This window comes from Odontesthes bonariensis, chromosome 2, assembly GCF_027942865.1.
Source record: "Odontesthes bonariensis isolate fOdoBon6 chromosome 2, fOdoBon6.hap1, whole genome shotgun sequence".
NCBI classification, from domain to species: Eukaryota; Metazoa; Chordata; class Actinopteri; order Atheriniformes; family Atherinopsidae; genus Odontesthes; species Odontesthes bonariensis.
In genome coordinates this window covers 4,876,554-4,900,165 of record NC_134507.1, presented here as the reverse complement: position 1 = coordinate 4,900,165, position 23,612 = coordinate 4,876,554, and the positions used below count along the sequence as shown (strand labels likewise).

Sequence of the window (23,612 nt, the reverse complement as noted above, 5' to 3'; positions counted from 1 at the left end):
CGTGTGGATGGAATTGTGTGCGCTTTGGAAAAGTCCGGCAGGGGGCTGGTATGTGCCACTGGGTGGAGGGTCAACCGCCCTCTGCTTGAGAGTAACCCGGCTCTTCCTGTCAGGCTTGCCCACGGGGGTATTAATAACCCTGCCTGCCCACAGCGTACTCACAGGGCAAAAGGGGGCATAAAGGTGTAAGAGCAGGAGAAGTGGGCAGATCCTTTTTATTTCACTGTAGGTGGGGGCTATCCCAGCTGTTCCTCCTTCTCCTCAACAGTGGATGCCGAGAATGTCTGAGGATCTCTGGATGTGGGTCAGGAAGGGAGAGGAGGGGGGTCCGGTTACAGCCGGGCTGAATTCTGGTCCTGCAGAGTTTGACGGATATAATAACATCAAAGCAAACACGAGCTGTTAATACGCCAGAAGAAAGGGATGCCAAGTCCACCGAAGACTGCAAATCAGGCAGAAATAAAATGTATATGCGCGACTTTCTGCAGCCACAGGACGTCGCTGACGTCCTGCCAGAGCTCTGTCCAAAGGAACCGAAGCAGATCGAGAAGCTCGACGCTGGGTTAAACTTTAAAGTCCACCAACTCTGGCTTGTTGCGTCAGAGGAGTGCTTCGGCTTTCAGTGGCCGAGCGTCATTGCAACCTTTAATGTAATACCAGTATGTTAACGGGGATTAGTGGCGGGATCCGCTTACACTGCCCCAACCTTGGCCAAATTAGTCTGAGCGGAAATGGTCCAATGCCGCCTTGCGTGCGTGGCAGGCGACATCCATCATCGCTTTCATCATCAGATGACACCGGCGGGAGAGATGCACAGCCCGAGTCTCGATGTGTAGTAGATGAGACACGGGAAGAGTAGAAGTTTGGCACCGAACCGAGGAGGGACGATTTCAAATGTTCACGCCTCAGATACGCTCACAAATCTGACGTTGGGTTAGAATCCATTTTAAAAAAAAACACGAGTTGTATGGTGTCGTAAAATAACTCATAAACTTTGGTTATAATTAGCCTTTTGCCTTGTTCCTGTTGCACTGCAGCAGATAATAAAATGAAAGCAGCCTCGTGGTGCCAACTGTGGATCAATTAAATCTGAGCAAAGGCAGGGTTATAAAATTCTCAACTTTATTCAGTTCAAAAAGTTCACAACAAAGTAACACCTTGAGAAGGGAAATTTGCCATCAGAGATTGGGTACTTATTTGGATTTATACATTCTTTCTTAATTAAACTCGTTGGCAATTTATTAGCTCTCTGGACAAAAAAAAAAAAAAAAGCCTTTTGTTTTATTTGGACAGAACCTAAACAGGTACAAATGAAAAATGTAAAAATACAAAATTAAATGTAAACCCAAATTTATTTGTCAATTTGCTCTAGAAGGTAGCGTCTTGAAGCACTACTGCATGGTAAATAATCTAAATTAGTACAATTCAAAAATCCTGAAAGCCATCTGAGTTAAACAGGAATTGTTATAAAGATACAACCAACCAAGAACCCATAAATACCTCCGCCACTTCCGTAAAACATCCCATTAATGAAGGCTCACAAATGAGCAACAATCCTCTTAGAGGAAAACAAAACGCTGATGTCGACTAAGCGACAGCACACACGCGCACACACCCATAATAACAAAAAAGGAAAGAAAAAAAAATAGAATAAGAGGAAAAAAAATAAAAATGTTCCCATGGTATTAAAGATGCTATACAGTTGGGATGATATGCACATATTCGGTTTTGCTTTCCCTAAAAAAAACAAACAAAAAAAAAAAAAACTCTCCTGCTGGCAGCAGTCCAGTTTTTTAGGAGAAGCTCAACTCATGAGCAACAGATGCTGAAGCACGAAGCAGCATCTCTCAGCCTTCATTCATTTTCCGCTAGATTCACATTCTCCCACAATGCCGTGGGGCACCAAACAAGCAGTGCGCGCGCTGATACGAGACCACTTCCTGTCTGTCGCAACACCGACCTAGAAGCTTCTACGCCGACTTGACATGTTGGCCCGTTTTTTTTTTTTTCCACAAAAACACCCTGCTCGGACTGTATATAATATATTTATATATAAACAAATATGTGGAAGAAAGGGAAGAACTGGGAAACAGAATGAGGGAGGTGAAGGAAACCGAACAGAATCAAGATGGTTAACTTGTCCTAATTGTTACAACTTTATCATGCGGGTCCGGGATGGAGCAGAGACCAACAGAACATTACTGTAAGATTGACAGCTGTGGAAAGTTAATACACAAAAAGTCTCCATACAAAACGCAGATTATGTAAAAAGGGCCACAGGGTGACACGGTAATCATTTACATAGTATTGGCATTATTTTGGTCAACAAACATCCAAAAGGACAGCCCACTTTGCAGAGGCGGCGCTGCCTCCCACCATACACAAGTGCCTCTCTTGGGTTTTGTTGTGTTTGCTGTGATTAGGGTTTGTTTGTTTGTTTGTTTGTTTGTTTGTTATCTGGATACTGTACAAGTTTGGTTGAGCGGGAGCTCAGTCACACATCTCCTCTGGAATCTCGTGAGGGTTGAGGATGCCCGGCACCGACATCTGGATCTTGTGTTTCTCCTCCTGGGCCTGACGGAGCGACGCCTCCCTTTCCTCCAGGAACAGGTCCGAGGTGTCCTCGCCTGCAAACTCCTACCACAGGGAACAAGCCAGCGCCAGCGTTAGCTCGGGGATTCCTAGGACTACAACTTCTACTCCTGCAAGCCCCCCCGACTGGACCCCTTCGTTTTTAGGCCCCGTTTACACGATAGGAAGACGCAGATATTTTCCTGCGGTTTGGCCTCTCATTTACACCAAAACCCCGTTTTAAAATCACAGAAAACGATTATTTCTAAAACCTCCGGCCAAAGAGGAGATTTCTGATAACGCCGGTTATGTGTTGCCGTGTCAACTGGGAGAAACGGCGTTTTAGGTTCTTAAACGTCACATTATGCGCCAGAAAATGCTTAACGCCATGCGAGCGCCTTGTGTTTACAGTTTGTTTGGCTACTGATCAGGATTATCATGGATGATACCCTGTACTATTTGGCTGATGAGGGTAGACTTCGTAAAACGGCAAACGCATTCGGTCTGTCTAGATCGGCTGTTTCAATAATAATCAGAAAGGTTTATAGAGCGATTACCGTCCAATTCTGGGGATTTTGATTGGCTAGCATGGCTTTATTCCTTTCCCTACATTGCCGCCAACAGGTTTGGCATAGTTATTATGGCGCTTGACGGCGTATTTATGCGGGTTGTTGTAAATGACAAGTTTTTTGAAAACGATGTTGTGTGCACGATGTTATTATTGTAAACGGAGGGGGGGAAATATTCGTTTCTCTAAATACCCGGCTATGTGTAAATGTGGCCTTAGTTTGTTACATTTATCCCACGAGTCTCGTTCAATCCCAGTCAGACATTATCAAAACGGAGAAGGGATAGAAACGCTTGCCGTCATTTTAACTTCTTATCAACACGAGAGTTCAAACAGATAACAAAATGTGTCTTAATGACATTTAAAAGCATGGCGACTCTCTGCATCGTTTAAAAATGACGAGTATAAGATGTAATTTCAGAGATTCACACTATCGCTAAGTGGGTGTTTGTGAGTGTGAGTGTGTGTGTGTGTGTGTGTATATCACTCGCATACGCGGTTTTATTCCCACAATAAATTATCAGAAGCAGCCAAAAACCATCCATAAACGTCGAAGGACAACCTGGCCATGTAGGAGAAGGCTATTTGTGGAAACGGGAGCTGGGCAGTTAGCTATGTAGTCTCTGATAACCTCTGTGAGCAAAAACAAAGTCCCTGCAGCACACACAAACCTGAAAGCGGCAGCTCGGCTTCAGATCAACAAAATTCAAATAAATAATCACATATGAAGTCAAAGTGTTCCCCCCTCAGACCCTGGAGTTCGTCTCCAGCAGGCTCACCTTTATCTGTACCAGGAAGTCCCTCAGGTGCTCCTTGAAGGCAGGAATGTCCTGGTTTAAACTGAACAGCCCCGTCACAAACACCTTCACCTGAGCACTGATAGACAGAGGGACAGAAATCCGTTAGAGATGACCAACGGGTTCGTCTCGGATCGGAGCAGAGGCGTTGCATGTCCCGTTCACACTCACTCCTGTAGGTGGGGGAAAGCGGTCTTGAGCAGGTTGGCCACGTATTCCTGGATGAAGACCTGGTTGCTGGTGGGGGTGGCGGGGTTCAGTGCAGAAGTGATCTTCCCCTCTTCCACCAAGTTGAACATGTAGGCCAGGATGGACGCATGCATCGTCAGGCCTGCGGGACGCACACACCAACACACTTAAAGGCGGGGTAGGGGATCTTTTTCTGGAGCATTTTTTTACATATTGCTTGAAATACTCTTCACACCCCCATTGCAACCAATTAATTAAAAGTTTTGACACAAATATGAAAAGTTTTAGTGGCCTCTAGAACGTACAATCTAGGAAAAACACTATCCAATCATACTGAACGGACCGTTAACTATGATTGGATTCTGATGCGTCTATCAAACTGCAATCTGCTCCTCCCTCCCCCTCCTTCCCCCTGTGCGCGTACCCTGCTCCGTGAACGAATTACGCGCCCAGAAGCTTGGCAGGAAGCTAAACTAGAGCCAGCTTGGCTAGCACCTAGCATTATTAAACGTATAGTTAGCATATACTAAATACGGCAACGATCGATGCTTGCTGTCAGAACAGCGCTCATGCACCTTCGTGCTCGTGCGCGTTCATGTACTCTAGAGGCGTGCCTTCGAGGAAAAGTCTGAAGAAAAGGGTTGGGACTTTTTACCTGTGTATTTTCAAAATGCAGCTTCGCTGGACTGAAAATCCAGGATCTCCTACCCTACCTTTAAGACTTTTACAACAGAAAAAACAACATTTGAAGGGCGTTCATTTCTCTGAGGGGGAGCACAGAGAAAAGCCCAGTTTTGATTAAGGCTAAAATGAACTCTTTTTTTCCTTTCTGTCCACATCTCTCTAACGAATCAGACCTTGTATCATCTCCATGCGCCCGGTGTCTCGTGTGTGTGTGTGTGTGTGTGTGTGTGTGTGGAACCTCACCAGCAGTGTGTGATGTGTCGGTGACCACAGAGAAGATGTGCTGCAGGATGTCGCAGAAATACGTCTGGTAGAAGCTCTGAGCGGCCGCCTCCTCCTGGGCCACGTTTTGCAGCATGGTGTACAGAATCTGCAGACCTGTGTGAGCACAAACACGGAACACGCTTCCACTTCAGTTCACAACACGTGGAGCATTTGCAGTTGTACGTGTCTGCATGGCCACCAAGTGTTGCATGTGCGCCCTTTCTGCTCCCCTGGCGCATGATCTGACAAGTTCAACCAGAGCTTCAGGCGGAGGGGACATATCCCAGCGCTGCTGCACATTTCTGCTTGTCAATCAAAACCTAGTTTGGATCTGGATTTGCATTTAAGCTAGAGGCGGTGTTGCTCAATATATAACCAATGTAGTCAGCAAAAATTTGGTGTGTGAAAGTGCGGCTGCCATCGTACCGGTGTCGGCCACGTTCCTCATGGTGTGTTTGAAGGCCCAGATGATGGAGTCCAACACCAGCTTGAACTGGGCCGGGGGGATGGCGAGGAACGCGGGGAAGCAGTGAGAGTTTACGGCTTGGAGCAGGTAGAAGAAGTGGGTCCTGTGCTCTGGATACTCCTCAAAGTTCTGTTACAAAAAAAACAAAACATGAAATGGTGTTTTAATAGGTTTACCTCTTCTACATCATGTAAGAAACTGTCCTGTTTGGTTGCTGTTTGCAAGCTGAGGTCAAGAATAATGGGTCATCGGGCCGTGTGAGACGCAGACGTGCATGATTCACACACACACACACACACACACACACAGACTTTAGATAAATCCAGAGGGTGGGAACACTTCTCTGCAGGCTCTGACTAGTCAGCCCTGCTGGCTTCAAGAAAATAGCAACAAGCTGGTGATCAACATGATTTTCACCAGCAACCTGTTTTTTTTCCCCTTTGTAGTTTGTAACTCAGGCAGCAGGAACCCTCTGATCTCCACTGGTGTGTCCTGAACTCTGTCCTTGAAGGACAGGACTACAACCATCATCAAAATAAACCACACAGACAAGCTGTCCTTTACTTTGAGATGATGAAACCCACATATACAAACGGAACGTACTGGCAAAATAAATCTGTGCCCCACAACATCCAGCACTCGTTGGAGGAACCCTCGGAGTCCATTTAGGCTAAACAAAGAGTCAGCTCGTCCTTTTTTTTTTCTTTTCTTCCTTCAAGCATAAAAGCCAATTGTGTTGAACTCCAAGACTTTATCTAATAATCAATACTGTGGGCTTCACAGGACAAAGACACAGGAGAAAGAGCTGTTAGTAAAACCTGCTAATTCAAATGTTTATAGAGGATTTGGTGCTTGATTACTCATGTGCTTCCTCACTCATATGAACAGTCTATCGGACCTGAATCACCCATCACATGATGAACTAACACAGAGCTGAATGTTTGCTCCCGTCACACTCAGCTGATCTGCGGGCCTCACCTTGTTGATCATGTTCAGGGTGCACTCAAAGACGGCGTCAAAGATCTGGGGTATCTCACTGGTGATGTGACCTCCCAGCTTATTGACGATGGTCGCCATGGTGCTGAGGACCTCGGGCTCGCGGGCCGCGGGGACATTGCGTTGGTAGTCTATGAGGACGGCATCCAAAAGTGGTGGAACGAAGTTCTCGCCAACCTGGAAAAATGGCGGGATGCATCAGTGAGGATCAAAACTCCAACAATTATTCAAGAAGTCTTTGTCAAAATAAAGAAGTCAAAATTAAATGTTTCGTTACATTAGTCCGTTTCATTTAAAGCACATTATTTTGTACAGCACAAAAACAAGGTCACTGTGCCTCAACATGAGTTCACAGGTCTTTGTTCCCCCCCGGCAGCTATGCGCTTCCACATATCTGAGCTTCTTCTCACCATCTGTGGGTCGTTTGATCGGCTGACCCAGCCCGAGATCAGTTTCAGCGTCTCTCGTTTCACAGTTCTCATGCTGCGGATCAGCGGCTGTTTCGTCACCATCTCACCTGCAACACGCACGGAAAAAAAAGATTGTAAAGAGAATTGGATTTTCTTGTGAGGATGAAAAGAAGAGCTTTCACTCCACAGACTGATGAATGACTTGTTGAGCTGCAGCATTTACTCGTTTTTTTAAAAAGGAAAATGTCGAGTGACACAAATGCTGAAGATCATAAAAAATGTTACGCGACCACGAGTTATTATGATAACAAAAATAAGAAAGATTTAACACAAATGCAGACAGTACAGAGGACAGATTTAACATCTGTTCTGTTAGTTTGGACGTCACGATTAGAAAACAGGGCAGCGTGGAAGCTGGAGGCTGCACTGCAGGACTGTACAGTCCATCAGCACAACACTGCAGGACATTTACACCAGCAGGGGAATCAAAAGGGATCCACGCGGTTAAGAAACACACCCACAGCACCGTCTCTTCACGCTGCCGTTGGGATGGCAATGCAGGAGTGTGAAACAAAGCTCATAAACAGCTTCCACCAACAGGCCATCAGGCTTCTGAACAGCCAAAAAAACAACACTGTCCCCACCCCCGGTGCTCCATCACACCCACTGGCCCTTTTTCACAGTCTGATTCACGCTCCTGCGTTACGCATTGGTGTCCAGTGTGTAGGTACGGAGGAGGAACTTTACTTTTAATCTTGCAGCATGTCGCATTCGTTTTATTCTCATTTTAAAAATCGCCATTTTGAGTGAAGGTAATCGAGCTAAGAACGAATTTCAGTTCATGGTGTAAATCGCTGTGCATGTGAAGATAAAGTCTTGAACTTCCTAACATCCCCCCCCCCCCCCACCAATTGACACGTCTCAAAGGCCTGTTACGCGTGTAAACAGCCATTCATGCAGACACGCCGTCACCCGGCCGCAGCTCCACACACGCCTCCGTCTCTCACCGTTTGTCTGAATGGCAGCAGAGATATTCTCGCTGAGGCACTTGTAGACGTTCAGCATGTCCAGGTAAATCCGTCCCAACTGGATGACAAACGGGTGTCCCACAGCCTTGCAGGCTCGGACGTTGGTCTTCAGTATGCTGCCGAGCTGCTTTACGGTCTCTGGGTCCTTCAAGATGTCGACATTCTGAGCGAAGCGGGGAACACAGGAGCGTTTTAAAACCTCGCCGCTCGTCTGCGGCATCAGTAACTGCTTCGGCACTGCTCTCCTACCTTGGTGGCCTGCTGGATGATGCTGTCCCACACCTGATTGGGCAGCAGCATATATTTTTCTATCAGGTGCTCCTGAACAGCCTGGTCCGTCTGGGCCCCGATCATATAGCCCACCGCCTCGTAGAACGTGTGCACCTGCGCGCGGGAGCAAAGAAGAGGAGATGTGTGTGAGGAGCCGTGCTGCTGCGTGCTCTGCCAACGCGTTAGCAAAGTGCTAATCAGCATCCGCTGGCTGACCTGTTGAGGCTGGAGGTCGCAGATGATGGTGTTGATATTGTTTAGGATCTCGTCGATAAAGGGCATCACCTCTCCCACCTGCACCTGGATGAAATGACGCCTGCACTTTTGGGCGATCTTAATGAAGGTGTCGCACGCCATGTCCTGAACTCCGTCGTGGGTCTCTGATAAAGAAATGAGTGACATGAAGCATTTAACACCATCCAAACACAGTCACAGTGTGTCCCCCCCCCCAGTTTTAAATGGTTTGAATCCTCACCGTGCATGAATTCAAAGAGTTTGTTCACCACAGTCTTGAGGAACTTCCAGTGGGCTCTGAGAAAGCGCGGGTACTGTCCAACAATGTACATGATGTTGGAGGCGATGATTGCCTTGTTGTCCTTTCCTCGTTTTTGCTCACACAGACCCAGCAGATCCTGAAGATAAAACACATCACCTTACGGTTCTGCAGACGCTTTTATCCAAAGCGACTTACAATAAGTGTGTTCCACATCGGTAGGCAAAAGAACTTCAGCTCACAAGAAATCAGAAGTGCATTTCTGTTGGTTTCCTTAGCTAGGAAATTGTTTTTGAATTGGCTCTATATGAACGAATTGGATTATTTCATAAATAATTATGATTACAATTAATTGAATTCCAATTGGCTTGAATTGGACTTTATTATTTATAGGTAGGGTAGGAGATCCTGGATTTTGAGTCCAGCGAAGCTGCATTTTGAAAATACACAGGTAAAAAGTCCCAACCCTTTTCTTCATTTTCCCCCCGAAGGCACGGGGGGGTGAGGGAGGAGCAGATTGCAGTTTGACAGACGCATCAGAATGCAATCATCGTAAACGGTCCGTTCAGTATGATTGGATAGTGTTTTTCCTAGATTATACGTTCTAGAGGCCACTAAAACTTTTCATATTTGTGTCAAAACTTTTAATTAATTGGTTGCAATGGGGGTGTGAAGAGTATTTCAAGCAATATGTAAAAAAAATGCTCCAGAAAAAGATCCCCTACCCCACCTTTAAGTGCCTTGAGATGACATTTGTTGTATTTGGCGCTATATAAATAAAAATAAATTGAATTGAATTTCCTTCCTAAACCAAACAGCTAAGAGCATAACTAGTGCCAGAGTAAGTGCAGTAAGTTAGGTACTTGGACAAATGGGGGGGAAAAAAAAGACAATTTAGGAAACAAATAAGTGCGTAGGAAGCTGGGACATGAGATCACTAAGACTCCGCACATATCGGCTTTCATTACTCCAAAGATAGAGCTCAAGCGTTTTAACTTCTGACTGACAATGTGGGAGAATTGGGTGCGTTCACACTGGGAGTTTTCGAAAAGCAAAAGCATGCTGGCTCACGTACTTCTACCGATGCCTGCGATTAGCTTGTAATGGGAGAATTCTGCTTGGGCTCTTTTGTTTTAAATACCTTGATGACAGTAACCAGGAACCTCTTCTCGTCCTCCTCGTGCATGGCCCCGCTGATGGAGCCGATGGCCCAGCACAAGGTGTTGAGGTTTTTCCAGGACCATTCCGTGCCATTCACTTGGTTGTGAAGCTTCTCCGTCATTATGCGCTCCGTGTCCGCGTAGTCCAAGTGAGTCAGGTACACTGCAGAACAGCGTGACATTTACATCATCAGCACCATGTGTACAATATCTGCTCAACCGAGTTAGACCTGCAGAGAGATGCTAAAGATGTTGTGAGTGTTACTGATCAAGCCATCAAAGTGAAGCTGCACCGTGTGGCTCATTCACAGATAACATTTTAAGATCTTCCAGTGTCCTGTCATCAATCAATCTAACAACGGAGGCTCTACCTTTCCTTACACCCATCCATGATTCGAACACCTTTTGCTGATCTGATCAAAACAGCCTGAACTACTAGCCGATCTTTTTCAGTGTTTTTAGTCAGAAAAACAAGAAACACAAACAGGCCCCAGCCAGCAGAGCCAACACCTCCATCTCCTTCTACATCTAAATATTTGAAATGGTGCCAAGAAGAAGAAACCCAAACTTTAAAGGATGAGTGTGATCAGCGAGTATAGAAGTGTTAAACTGTAACCGTTTGTGGGTACGACCAAGAAGTTGAAAACTGAAGAGGATGTGAACTCGTTAATAAGTCATACCGAGGGTTTCTCTCATGTTTTTGTAGAGGTTGATGGAATCTGTGTCCTTCATGAACTCTCGGACCACCTCCCCCTGGTCATTCTCCACCACCAGGACCTCCTCTGGCTTGGCCATCCGACTGACCATCAGCAGACGCACCTGTCGCAAGACACGAAGCAACCCGTCAGCACCCACGCACAGAAAAACAAACACAAAAAAAGAGAATCTCACTTTGTTCCACTAACTTCTACAGAGTTCAGATGTGAATTATAATCTGTAACATTTACACACTGCTATTAAATCTAAAACATCAGCACCGGGGAGGGAAAAATAAACAAAAACAAAACAACAAACTTGATGATTTTCAGTAATAGTGTAACTGGCGACCATTTTGGCAGCACTGTAGCAGCCACCTGTCTTTGAACGGTGCCAAATGATTCCAGTGTGACTGCAAGCTAAGACGCCGCAGGCTCCGAGAAATTAAACTGCACCTTCTGTGCCGGTAGATTTTTTTTAGAAATTCCACAATAACCCCGACGCTCTTTTGCCTTGTAACGCAGGAATGAGTTGCACGGCTGACGGTACCTTGGAGAGCACGGGGAGGTAGAGCTGCCTGCGTGGGGGCACGTCAAAGTGTTGGTTGCCAGAGAGCAGGGGGGACGTCGATGTGGAAAATGGACTCTCTCTGTAGAGCTCGGCTGCTAAGTGGTTCCAATACTCCAGACAAATTTTGAAGATCTCAGTCTCTTCTACCTCCGACACCAGGAGCATGTAGTGGAGGGCCTGAAGAAGAAGCAAGGCAACAATAACACATTCAGTACAGACGCACACATTACATCGGTTTTTGTGACATATTGTTTTACTCCGAATTCCTCCGATGCAACTAGCAAACAAGCGGTTACTCCAAGCAGAAAATAAAACTTGTGGCTGCGTAACTTAACCAAAACGCACTAAAATTTCCTGATCTTGTTAAATTGAACACTGCCGTAGTGATGTACAAGGCGTATAATCACATGCTCCCATCAGCAGTCCAGGAGCTCTTTGAGCAGCGAGAGAGTCAGTATAAACTCAGAGGAACAGGTATATTCAAAAAGATTCAAACTAGAACGAATAAAAAAAGGTTTTGTATTTCTATTCAAGGTGTTAGTGTGTGGAATAAGCTAAATGAGAACTTAAAAAGTTCTAAAACAGTAGAAAATTAAAAAAAAAAAAAAAAGGTATAAATCATTATTAATTGAAAACTATAAAACTATAGTATGATTGATGCACATTGTTTAGCTTTAAATCTTCTGTCATGTTCAGATGTTTTCTGTAAAGTTGTAAAATATCGGCTGCAGTTGTGTTTGCTCGTCTTGTTTTCTTGGAATCATATAGAACGTGTGTAATAGGCACAATAAGTTTCTTTTTACTTCAGCCTAGATCCTTTTGGTCATTACATAATCAAAGAAATCGATTGATGTTTATATTTTGTTATGTATTATAATGACCAAATAAAATTACCTTACCTAAAAAAAAAAAAACTTGTGGCTTCTCTCACCTCCATTAGCGTCTCTCTGAGGTTGAGCCGCTTCTCGATGAGCTGGCCGTGCTCTTTAAGGAACGTGCACAGGAACAGACTGAGGTTCTGGATGAAGTTCTGCTCGTCGTCCTTCCCGTTGGCGTAGGCCAACCGGATGTTGGTGTTCAGGGGCAGCATCTGAGCGGAGAAGGCTCCAGTTAAAATTCCATTTCAGAGTTGTGAAAGCGTCAAATCTACTTCATCAGAATCCATATTTCAGACCCACCTGCTTGAGCTGGCACATGGTCAGCGTGAAGAGGGTAACAAACTGCTCCTCGTACTGGCTGACGCTCACACCAGCGATTTCTGTCAGGCACTTCAGCGTCACGTTGCGAAACATGGGCACGTTCAGGAACTGAAGAAGGTTCAAAGCAGGTTTTCTGTTATCTCCGGCACCATTTTAGAGTAAAACGACTGTGTGCGTGTGGGTGTATCCGCACCTTATAGACCAACGTGCTGATCAGTTTGGTTTCAAAGATGTATCCGAGTGGAATCCAGTTGAGAAAACGCAGGAGGGTCTCCAGGGTGGCGTGGACCAGGGGGGCGTTCTGGGAGTTTTCCTAAAGTGCACAGCCGAGGACATGAAGAGATGAAGAACGCACCGGCGTGCAAAAAAGGAGACTCCAGAAGATTTTACATTGATGCTGGAAGTAAGATGTGGGTGAACATACCATGACAAACTGACAAAGCTGGAATATCTGGGAGAATTCATTACACATGCTGAAAGAAAAACATTTCGGAGGTGAACATTCGCATCGGACACAGAGGTACTCAGATCATAATGATCCGAACCATTAATAAATCAAATAAAGAGCATTTTCAGACAATATGCTGTCCTACTCCTAAAATAAAGAATTGGCCCAAGTTTGGGAAGTGTTGAGATTTAAATGTTGTGCAAATGTTCTTTGATTTTGATGGAAAGTTTCACAATGACGTAATGATGAAGGTTTCTGAGGACCCCGACCTGTCTTTTAGATGCTTGGCTTTGACCTGGGTCATCTGGCCACTGGAGAAGTCAAAGACCTCCTCGCTGAGCAGCTTCAGAATGACCATGTTGTTCTGGCAGAGACTCTCGCTGGTGCGACTCGCCCCCACGATGTCGCTGATGAAGGTGGGCCAGTGCTTGGGCCACTCCTGCTTCAGGATCTGCACATTCAGAGGCACAAACATTTAAATCCAACACACGTGGACATCTCGAGTCCTTCAAGGACAAAACAACGTTAGCTCAGCTGACGCAAGCGGTGACTCACTCTCAATGATATCGATGCAAAGTCACTCATTTAGTCATAAATATACATCAGACACAGACACGGAGGTCTGTCAAAATGTTTTTACACATGCCACAAGTCTCAGTGAGCCTGTCTGTTATTTCCATCTGCAGTTCTTCGGCTCAGTTTGTTACTAAATGTATTCACACCGAGAGGAACATCAACAACAGGGACCATGCATTTTAAATAAGGAATCGTGTACTTAACCTACGATTGTTGGTTCCATGATTATGAGCGTTTTTGTGTTGATTTTTTTTTTTTAAACAACATGCAGTTGGACAAAAGACGAGAGGAGCGCTGAGGTTTTTGATTATTTTCCTAATTTTTCAGAGCAAGCTTTCCAGATTTCTTACAGATTTAAAAGTTGGAATTATGAACAGACAAATGTGTTTTTACCTCTTACAGGTCTGCAATCACCCCCCCCCCACTGTTACAAAGACGCTTCTCGATCAACAATCCACAACTACCTTTGTTCCTTTTCCTGAATACAGATCCGCCGTGATACTTCGGAAGCAAGAATCCGAGAACAACAAGTGTCTCCATCTCCAACATGGACGCGTATAGTACTCTCACACAGTGGCCTCCGTGTGATAAATCTTTTCTTTTCTTCCTTCATGCCTCTCAAAATCCCTTCCATCCAGCACGGTGGGGTTAGAAAAACGTCTTAGATCCAAACGGAGCACAATGGAGTGTTTCTAACGCCGGTGGGGCTAATTGCTTTGTGTGGACGGGGCTGACAGAAAAACTCTCGCTGGTTTTAGTCAGCCTCGGTGACAGAGGGAGTCCATATTCACAACATAACCAACAGCTCACAAGTACAGCGTGTGCTCAAGCTTAAGACACAGCAAAGAAAGTGTCTCACCGAATCGGTGCATATGTGCAAAAGATTTGTGTGATGATGGGAATTTTGGATGGTGGATTTGGAAGTCTGCAAAAACAAACAAAAAAACGCCTCCACTGCACCGTAGTGACGCGGCATTTTCTTTTCTCCTGAAACTTACCTGAACCAGGATCATGTTCAGCTTCCCGATGTACACTTTTTCTTTCTAAAAGACACACAGAAACAAGAAACAATTACTCTCCGTTACGCCATCTCACCTGCGGAACTTGCACAGTTTCATTTTGAACACGGCAAACTAAAGAGAAAAGGGACGTCGAGAGAGTAAACAAACGAGTGTTTGCAAACATGTTGGGACTGGTCTCGCATACAGGACGCGAATCATGAGGCCAATTCATCCTAAAATGACTGTTTTGGGTGAAGTGTGCGATGACATCGTACAGCGATGATGCTACGACAACTGCTTATGGTTTTCCGAGCTGTGCAGAATTGTCATTGCAGGGTTGCGCTTTTGCTTACCATGACAACTCATAGAAGAGCCGTGAAAAAGCAGCTCAAATCCAATCAATGCATCAAAACAGTCTGCTGAAATGGCTTTGAATAAAAAGTCTGTCCAGTTTGTTTTAATGTGTCATGAGTTGCAGAATAAAATTGAGGAAAATTAAAAGCAGAAACATATTCCGAGAGGCTTTTCCAGTTAAATAGTAACAGTTGGGTAGCAAACATAATTTCTGTGTTAACTTCACTGAGTCCCATCCACTGATAACCTCTTATTAAAAGCAAACACGGTGTTCTTGCAACATTTAAGTGGCAACAAAACAGCATCTCATTTCAATTCCAGAATCATTTCGCACTGAAAATCAATTTCAAGCTTCACTTCAGTTTTTTTCCCCCCTTTTCCCCTTGTTCAAACTACTTTACTACTACTACCTTATTCTAGTTTTTTAGCAGCACTGCCAACATCAGGCTCTACCAGGAAAAATAAAGCTTGGTAACATATGTAGCCGACAGGGGTTCTGCTTTCCCAACGATCTAAACACTCGTGCACCTTCAGCACTTGCAAGTCAGATGCAATGTTGCCTAAATGAAACATAGAAAATGATTTTTATCTGTGTTGACCTCAACATCCAAACCTTCTAACAGTTTTATAGCTCAGGTCCCAGGCATAAATCCTACACTGAAACATTCATGCGGGTTATCCAAAAACTAATCAGTCCGATTCAATTTCAAAGTTTACTCACCTCTACGTTTGAAGCATCTGATGAAGTCTTGATAATGAGTCCGACAACATACTTTTTTATTCCTGGCGAGAACACAAAGACATCAGAAGAAGAGTGTCAACGTGCACCAAAGATGAAAAACTAAAAAAACATCCATGTCAACATATCCTGACACGACGAGTTGCCTGGAGCACATTACTCTGCTGGCATTAAACAAGCTACAACTGCCAATCTTATCCCACATTCAGAAGGTGTGGTCTTCCATTCACATACTGTTGCAAAGCCAATTGATAAATACATGGATGCGGGCTGCAACCGCCACTGAACTTCTACTGGGCAAAAAGAAAAAGAAAAAAGGTCTAGGCCAGTTCAGTGGAAGTTACATTTCCCCGGGAGTTTGTCAAAGTGAGCAGAGCGTCTTAAACGCTGTGTTCTCAGCTCCCATCGCCTGGAGCTGTACTGAAAGTCATGTGCTGGGGTGCAGTGAGAGGAGCCCGAAAAACGAGGCAATACTCTGACACAAGGGGGGAAAAGACATACTTGCCGGTCGCCCTGCACTGGGTTTGCCACTTGAACAAAATTCAGGCATCTACGGTCAGAAGCAGGCAAGTCTTAGTGTCAATGGGAAAAATGACTTTTGAGCAAAAATTATAGAAGAATAGCGGGAGTCAGAATCAACTGATTTGACAATAATTAGCAATTTTCTGATCAAACAATGGGGGGGAAAAGATAAATAAATAATTGAGTGCAGTTTTGTTTTCTTTCAGTTTTTCAAACCTCTGCTTTGAAACTCTCCTAATCTGCTTCGAGTTGGAGGTGCTAACATGCAAACAATTAGGCAACAATTAAAGTCTGGACATTCCACATATATTTTGTCATTGTCAGAAGAAGAAGAAAGAAAAAAAACATATTACAACACACGGGAGCATCTGACAACAATTATTAGAAAATGAATGAATAAAAACATAAATTAAGAACGCTGAATCTACCTAATCAGCCACATAACATGTTGTATTTATGATTACCACATTCCAGTGCGTTACATACTGAAGCTTCTCATTTTGGAGAAGTTACTGGTGTCTTTAAATACTTAAATAACTAAATAATTCCCATAAGGAATGACAGAACAGATAGGCTCAAAGCAACAATCTGAATGTCTCACTGTTCTATCTTTAAAGGCAGAAACACACTCAAATTTCACAGCGCTTTTGGCATTTTAATGCAATTGAGACAATAGCAACTATAACTAACGTTATTCTCTTTCCTCGCAGAGCGTTTCGGAAGACGAAAACAGAGCCATAGTGTTTTGGGTCGCTCTCTCTCTGAAATAGATGCTGGAGTGCTGAATTAAACCACTTTGCAGCAGCCGGTGCTCGCCAGTCGAGCAGAAAACAAACCAGCATGCTTCATGGGGGAATACTCTTCAACATGGCAACCGCACGTCACAACATCTAAAAAACGTCCCGACATCGGGCTGAGCCAGCAACTCCCCTTGATTTGTGCCACAAAGCAAAGTTTTACCTTCACACTGAGTCCGGGGAAGAATCTTCCATCTTGTTTTGATAACCGTTTCCAGTATCTGAAGAGCATAGTACTGCAACAGGCAAGGAGGGAGCGGGGTTAGGACAGAGCCATCACAACAGCCAACAATAAGCAGTGTGCAACTTTAATACAAACCAAAAACAGTATGAAGTGGACCAGCCTGTAGTAACATTCATTTCTAAATTTGACTGGATTAAACCACGTCTTTCATGCAGATTTTTTTTTTTTTTTTTTGCAGTATGCACAATATTCACTCGTTTTGTTTTCTGTCTACCAGCAGAATTAAGCTGGAACACTGCAGAAGTCCTGCTGTTTCTCACAGCATCACACCAGACAGCAGAAAAATATATCAACCCACCAACCAGGAATGCTCCAAATGAGAGCCTGATGGTCTAAAAAGACACGGTTTGTGTTCAAAACATTTCTTTTTAGCAAGGCTGCACAAACCATGTAGAGTTGGGCATCGAGAACTTTATTTTTTTTGGCAATTTTTTTTCTTTGTATCATAACCCCTGGAAAAAGGTTGAAAATGATCCTTAATCGGATCGGATTTTGCTTTATGACCCCGGATGACAAAGTCTGAACCAGCTGCATTTCTGTTGACCTCAGTGGTTCAGCCTGTGTCGTGTGTGTGTATGAGGAGCTTGAAAAGATGTAGCCAAGGTCAAAAAGACAGTGATATAAAGGGAAATGTGACCATAGCTCAAATACCAGCGTATGGGTCGTGACAAAGCTTTTACAGGAGCATGGCAGTGTTCAGAACAACATCAGTAATGCATGAAAAACAGATGGGCCCCCCCTTCATTCGGATTTCTATCGCCAATGTTGTTGTTTTGGGTCTAAACCTCAACTTAAAGTATCAGAATCAACATCCAAATGTTGTCGATACCCAACCCCGGAATCAGTTAGTTCTCTAAAAGCTATTGCATATATTATATTTCATTTATGTGGTGAACGTAAACCAGATTCCTTCAACTGGTGTGTCATAAGGAACAGCAAGACCGACCACAGGTTGAGTTTTGTATTATTCATGATTGCTCAATTGTAAAGCATGAAGCAAGAAAAGTCAACACTTTGCTTTCAAGTTAATCTTTGATCTAGTGTAACTTCCACTGACCGTTTCAACTGTAGGGATCATCGGTTTTTAAGAGAACAGTGCTTTTGGGGGAGATAAATAAAACGGGGAGCCGTAGTGGAGGATGTTTATCAAAGCAGGATTAACAATGTGCTGCAAAACAGGAATGCTGTAAGATTAAAGGTGAAATCTCCTTACGGGCTCACTGACGACACCGTTTGCAGGTGTCACCTGGAGCGCCCCCGCGCACATTTTTCTGGTTTCACCTTTAACTGCCCGAGCCACAAAGAAGAGGTACAAGGACAAACAGCCAAATACTTTGCAACGTTTTAGCCGAGAGAGGGACATTCTTCAGAGTGGTGCTGACCGAAAAAAAATAAAAATATAAATAAATCAGAGTAGCAGAAAGGGCCGGGGGGGGGGGTGCACAGTAAAAGAGAGAAGGGAGTCAGGAATAGTGCCGTGATCCCTACAGGTGAAATTAAGTCATTACAAATGTCTCTCTACAATGGATCCTACTGACTGCAGCCTGCACCCTCTATCTGTCCAGTAAAACAGATGCAATAGAAACGGATGAACAGAATTCAGTCAAAGGTAATTTAAAAAGGGTAGACCTTGTGGAGGCCTGCCGTCAAAGCCTAGCTGTGTCAAGATGCACAGGATGACACACCACTTTTCTTCCTATTACAAGCCATAAACATAATGGAACATTGTGATTAATGTCAAATAGTCACAACTTGAATTTATTACATTTTCAAAAAAAAGCAGAACGTTTATAACTGCGAACAAAAAGCCAAATGTTCATGGTGCTACGCAATGATGCGCTTTTAAAACTAATGAATCCAGGCAAATGCAGCTTGATGCATTCGCCCTTTTTGTTTAATCTTTTCATTCAATGCCCGATTTAATTTGCAAATTTGTCAAATTACAAATTTAAAACCTAGAAACGGTGCCGTCGACACATCATCTCAGACTTTAGCAAATGGGATGTAAGTGTTAAGAGCAATCTCACAGGAAAATCAAAAAGAAAAGAAAAAAGATTGCTGAAATCACTTGGAGGAAGTTGTGAATTTGATGTAACTCACACACTGATCTCCTCGCCGTGGATATTTGGAATTAGGGATCATTGTTTTAAGAATACGCCGTTTTGTGAGTTGTTTTTATGCATCTCACCAGTCTGAAAGTCAGTGAGCTAACTGCACCACTGACTTGTGCAGAAGTTTGCTTGAACCTCTGCTGCTTTTTTTTTTATAAAAAAAAAAGTTTTTATTGCCATTTGTTGAATGATGACAGCCAAGATCAATATGGCTGATATCCCCAGAATAATTAGGAAAGTCGGTAAATAGCAGCAGCTCGTTCCCCGCTGGAACCAGCGGGCCAGGCTTTCTCATACCTTATTTGGTCTTTAGGCTATAGTGCGAGAACAAGATAACAGTCCTATGTTTGAATAGGGGGGCTCGGATCCAAAATTACTTATTTTAAATCAGAAGAACAAAAAAAAAAAATGTGTATAGTGCAACATTTAGGGCATGAGACAAACTGACTTGATGAATATTTTATTAAATCTGCTGAAGTCGAGCAGACACACGATATGTACCCGTCGGTACATAAAAACGCTTTGATGTGAACTGAAAGTGTAAAGTAGAAAGAAATAACCATTGTAAGGCATCTTTCAAATATATATATATAAAAGTCTGGTAAGAGCAAACCACTGTGCAAAAGTATAATCCCCTATTTTATCAAATTTTTTTTCCAAAAAGAGCTCTTCCACAAAGCAATATTGGAGTGTTTTCCAAATATTGTTTTTTTTTTTTTCTTTTTTTTGAGGGGGGGTGGTCTGAACAAGCTTACTTTGGTGTTCATGTTCTGGGAGAACTCGAGGATGGTGTCCACTCTTGTCCAGGCATCCGGGTGCTCCTTTAAGTGTGTCAACACCTCTTGTGCCATTCTTTGCTGTAATACAAATATGGAGGATCACTTAAGACACGGAGAGACCTGAAAACATGTCTGAGAAAAGTAAAAGTAGAACATGAAGGGGGAGGAGGAGGACGAGAGAGGGGGGTGGGGGGTGTTCTAGATCAGGTCTGTGTTAGAGAGTGGCACAGAGAGCCAAAAAAAAACATACCTGAGGTCCTACCCCATGATATAGGCAGTTCACCACATTATCCAGCAGGTTGATATCCAATTTCTGGTTGAAGTCCAGCAGCTGCTGCGCTGCATGGTCTGCTAACATTGTCATAATTGCTGGCATAGAGTTCTGCAACAAGGACAGTAGAGGGAGAGGGAGGGGGTCGTGAGTGCATAGAACACATTCAATGGCAAAGTCATGTGAACCGTGTGTTTGGAGACGAGTCCAAACAGCTGACCGTGTCACAAACATCCCCCGAACCCACCGGTGAACTGTCATTTGAAAAAGTTAAGCTCACGGTGTGGCAGGCTTGTCACAGTTCAAAAAAGTAAACAAAAGGTAAGGAAATAAAGGCACAACCCCGGTCCTCTCCAGGACTCAGGTTTTTGTTAGAGGAAACTGAAACATCTCACTCAGTTAGTGACTGCACTGCAATAAAAACCTTTCAGTTCAATGGAAGAGCTTTTAACAGCTGCATCATCTTAAAAATAAATAAATAAATAGGGCGATATTGATCAGTAAACGGTTGAGTAAACCATTCCAAAACCAAAGTCAGTGACATTACTCTGTTTGTTATAGTTGCATCAAATAGAGCCGAGCACAGGTTAACCCCGCTCAGTTGTACTAGTTTGTCAGTCACCAAATCAGCCTTTTATCAACTTAAGAACATATCCAGAATGAAGGGTTTCATGTCCCAATCAGATCAGGAGAAGCTGATTCATGCTTTCATCTCCAGCAGACTGGACTACTGTAACGGTCTTCTTACTGGACTCCCCCAAAAGAGTCTCAAACAGCTGCAGCTCATTCAGAACGCTGCAGCCCGAGTTTTAACCACAACAAAGAGATCACATCACATCACCCCAGTTCTCAAGTCTTTACATCGGCTCCCGGTCAGATACAGAATAGATTTTAAAGTTCTGCTACTCGTCTACAAATCACAGAATGGTTTAGGTCCAGAATACATGAATGACATGCTGGCAGAGTATAAACCCAGCAGAGCTCTGAGATCTGCTGACTCAGGTCAGATAGTGGAGCCCAGAGTTCAAACTAGACACGGTGAAGCAGCTTTTAGCTGTTATGCTGCACACAACTGGAACAAACTACCAGCAGAACTGAAATCAGCCCCAACTGTAAGCACTTTTAAATCCAGGTTAAAAACATTTCTCTTTCCGTGTGCTTATGGTTGAGTTTATATCTTTCTTTTCCCCCTCTTCTTTGATTGCTTTTAACTGTGTTTTTAATTTTTATTCTATTTTTTTCCTCTTTAAATTGCTGCTTTATGCTGTTCTTTTAAACGCCTTGTCTTTATGTAAAGCACATTGAGTTGCCTGTGGTATGAAATGCGCTGTATAAATAAAGATGCCTTGCCTAGTTAACCTTTTTTTTTTCCTCGTTGACCACATATTAAAAGGTTTTATCGAGCCACGTGCCGGATATACTAAGCGACGTCACATTGTTTACTTCTTTCAAAGTAAAGAGTTCTCCTGCAGACACCGACCTAACTAACGCAAACGACACACTCGGGACAATTAATTAAAAGGAAGCGACGCGCATTAATCTTCAGATTTTACATTAACCGTTACCATAACTACGCTTTACCTACAAAGTATGTCAACATTCTAGAATTCACATGCTAAAATTAGCCCGGCAAATTACACTATATTTCCAGCTAGTCCGTTAGCATGTTAGCATGAACGGGGTCACATGTGGTCCTATCGCTGCTCACTACAACCACTCCCACCAACGATGCCAGGGACGGAGGACGCCCACAGATTAGCGTTTACTCACTGTATCATCACCACTTATCCCGGGAAGTTGATGCTTTTGTGGAGCGGCTGCACTCCAGAGAGACTGGAGACATTTTTCAGACGCTTTTCACAGTGTGCTCGGGTAAAGTTAACGCTACTTGCTGAGTTAGCCTAGCCTTAGCAACATCAACTTGACATCCGCTCGGATCTCAGTGATGCTGCTGTGGTGGGAGAGGCGAGGATTAAACCATACAAGCCGTTTCGTTCCTAATTCATCTGCATTGTCGCACTTTAAGTCACGATTGTGCACCCTCGGTTAGTTATGCCCATAGTTGGCTGGAGTTGCAGCACTTTTTCTCTGACGTTAGCTTATCCTTTGCACGGCGGTAAATGCTAAAGCTAGCTTGAAAGCTAGTTGGTTATCCCACTGATGCCATTGCAATTCTGAATTAGCAGTTTTTCCCTTAAAAAGCACTGTTTAAAGGCTAGTCAATTTTCAAATAACACATATTTATATGTACATTTTATTCGGTGCACAGGTTAAAGCCAAGAAATGTTAATCACAGCATGGCAAGGTTTGTAATTCACCACCCAGTTTACCTACCTAAAGTCCGAGGCTCTGACTCAAAAAGAGTGGCGTTTTTTGCCCAAGGAGCTACAAGATATCAGTGATTACTTCAGTATCACTGATGATTAGAAACGATTTCCTATTTCTGCAGCGTTGACTATCTCAGCTCCAACAGTGAAGGGATGTCTGGGCTGGTGAGAATCACTGATGTGGATTTCCAAAAACTACTATTACGGCAAACCCAGTAATCTATCGCTCCGATACATTTTACGCAACAAAGTAAACCTTGATTCACAAATTAATTCGTTTACTCTTGTGATTTTTCCAGCCGGGGCGGTAATAGAGGTTTCTTGTGCTCTGCGCCTTCTCTCCTCTCTCAAGCAACTAACTCACAACCGGTTGAAACCGGTTCAGACTGGGAGATTCCATCTCGGTTTAGTTTTCAGCCGATGGCGCCGCGTAAAGTTTGGACTAAGGGCTACGCCCACCTCGGGCGCTGATTGGCTACGCCTTCGGCGGAGACTTCCTACTCGGCCTGCCATTGGCGCGATGCGGCTGTCAGTTTATTTCAATTCGCTCAAGCGCCCACGCTACTACTCCGCCCGGAGAGAAAAAAGAGGGCAGACTCCCATTGCAGAATGGACTTCTAACATCCCTTCGTGTAACATGATAGCGATTAACTGAGCGACCGCTTTATTTTAAAACGCAACTCCCCAAACTTAAAAGTTTTATACATATCCCGGCTTTTAATGTGCGAGATGGACTTACTGCCCCCTTTTACGCACAGTATTTGGCTGCGAACGAGTCCAGCTTCATGATTTCTTCCACTTAGGTCATCACTTGGGGGGGTTCTGCTACTTTAAAATGTAAGGTTTCCCCCCCCAAATGAAGAGAGGTTGTCACAACGCAGGTTGAACGATATGATGAGCCGCAAATACCATTCATTTTGCCTGTTGCTTGTAAGCTGGTAATTTTCCACCAGCCACGAGTGGGAGTGGTTACATGATCATGAACGCACGGGGTTAGTGAAACGACCTGGAGCAGAATTTAGTTTCCCCCCGCGAGTGGCTGACGGCGCTAAAAAAGAAAAGGGAAGTGCAAAATATGTTGT

At 43.9% G+C, this 23,612-nt stretch overlaps 1 protein-coding gene across 1 annotated transcript; it reads right to left on the bottom strand.

The window, feature by feature from the left end:
• Window positions 1–1,105: 1,105 nt before the first annotated feature.
• On the bottom strand, window positions 1,106–22,935 carry xpo1b (exportin 1 (CRM1 homolog, yeast) b). The gene is made up of 25 exons (XM_075474625.1): window positions 22,538–22,935; window positions 20,183–20,314; window positions 19,909–20,010; window positions 16,962–17,034; window positions 15,462–15,523; window positions 14,384–14,428; window positions 13,079–13,260; window positions 12,786–12,834; window positions 12,555–12,674; window positions 12,341–12,469; window positions 12,094–12,252; window positions 11,142–11,339; window positions 10,577–10,715; window positions 9,878–10,059; window positions 8,719–8,875; window positions 8,460–8,623; window positions 8,223–8,357; window positions 7,953–8,136; window positions 6,946–7,052; window positions 6,518–6,712; window positions 5,500–5,668; window positions 5,053–5,187; window positions 4,108–4,267; window positions 3,919–4,015; window positions 1,106–2,637 (listed from the first exon to the last, which is right to left on the bottom strand). The coding sequence occupies exons 2-25, from the start codon at window positions 20,306–20,308 to the stop codon at window positions 2,491–2,493; spliced, it is 3,216 nt and encodes a 1,071-aa protein (XP_075330740.1). The 5' UTR covers window positions 20,309–20,314; window positions 22,538–22,935; the 3' UTR covers window positions 1,106–2,490.
• Window positions 22,936–23,612: the final 677 nt, after the last annotated feature.

Coding starts and splice junctions, on each gene's coding strand:
- xpo1b (XM_075474625.1), bottom strand. CDS start 20,308: ATGCCAGCAATTATGACAATGTTAGCAGACCATGCAGCGCAGCAGCTG. Junction 20,011..20,182: donor ATCATGGGGTAGGACCTCAG/GTATGTTTTTTT, acceptor TTTGTATTACAG/CAAAGAATGGCACAAGAGGT. Junction 13,261..14,383: donor TGAACATGATCCTGGTTCAG/GTAAGTTTCAGG, acceptor CTGAATGTGCAG/ATCCTGAAGCAGGAGTGGCC.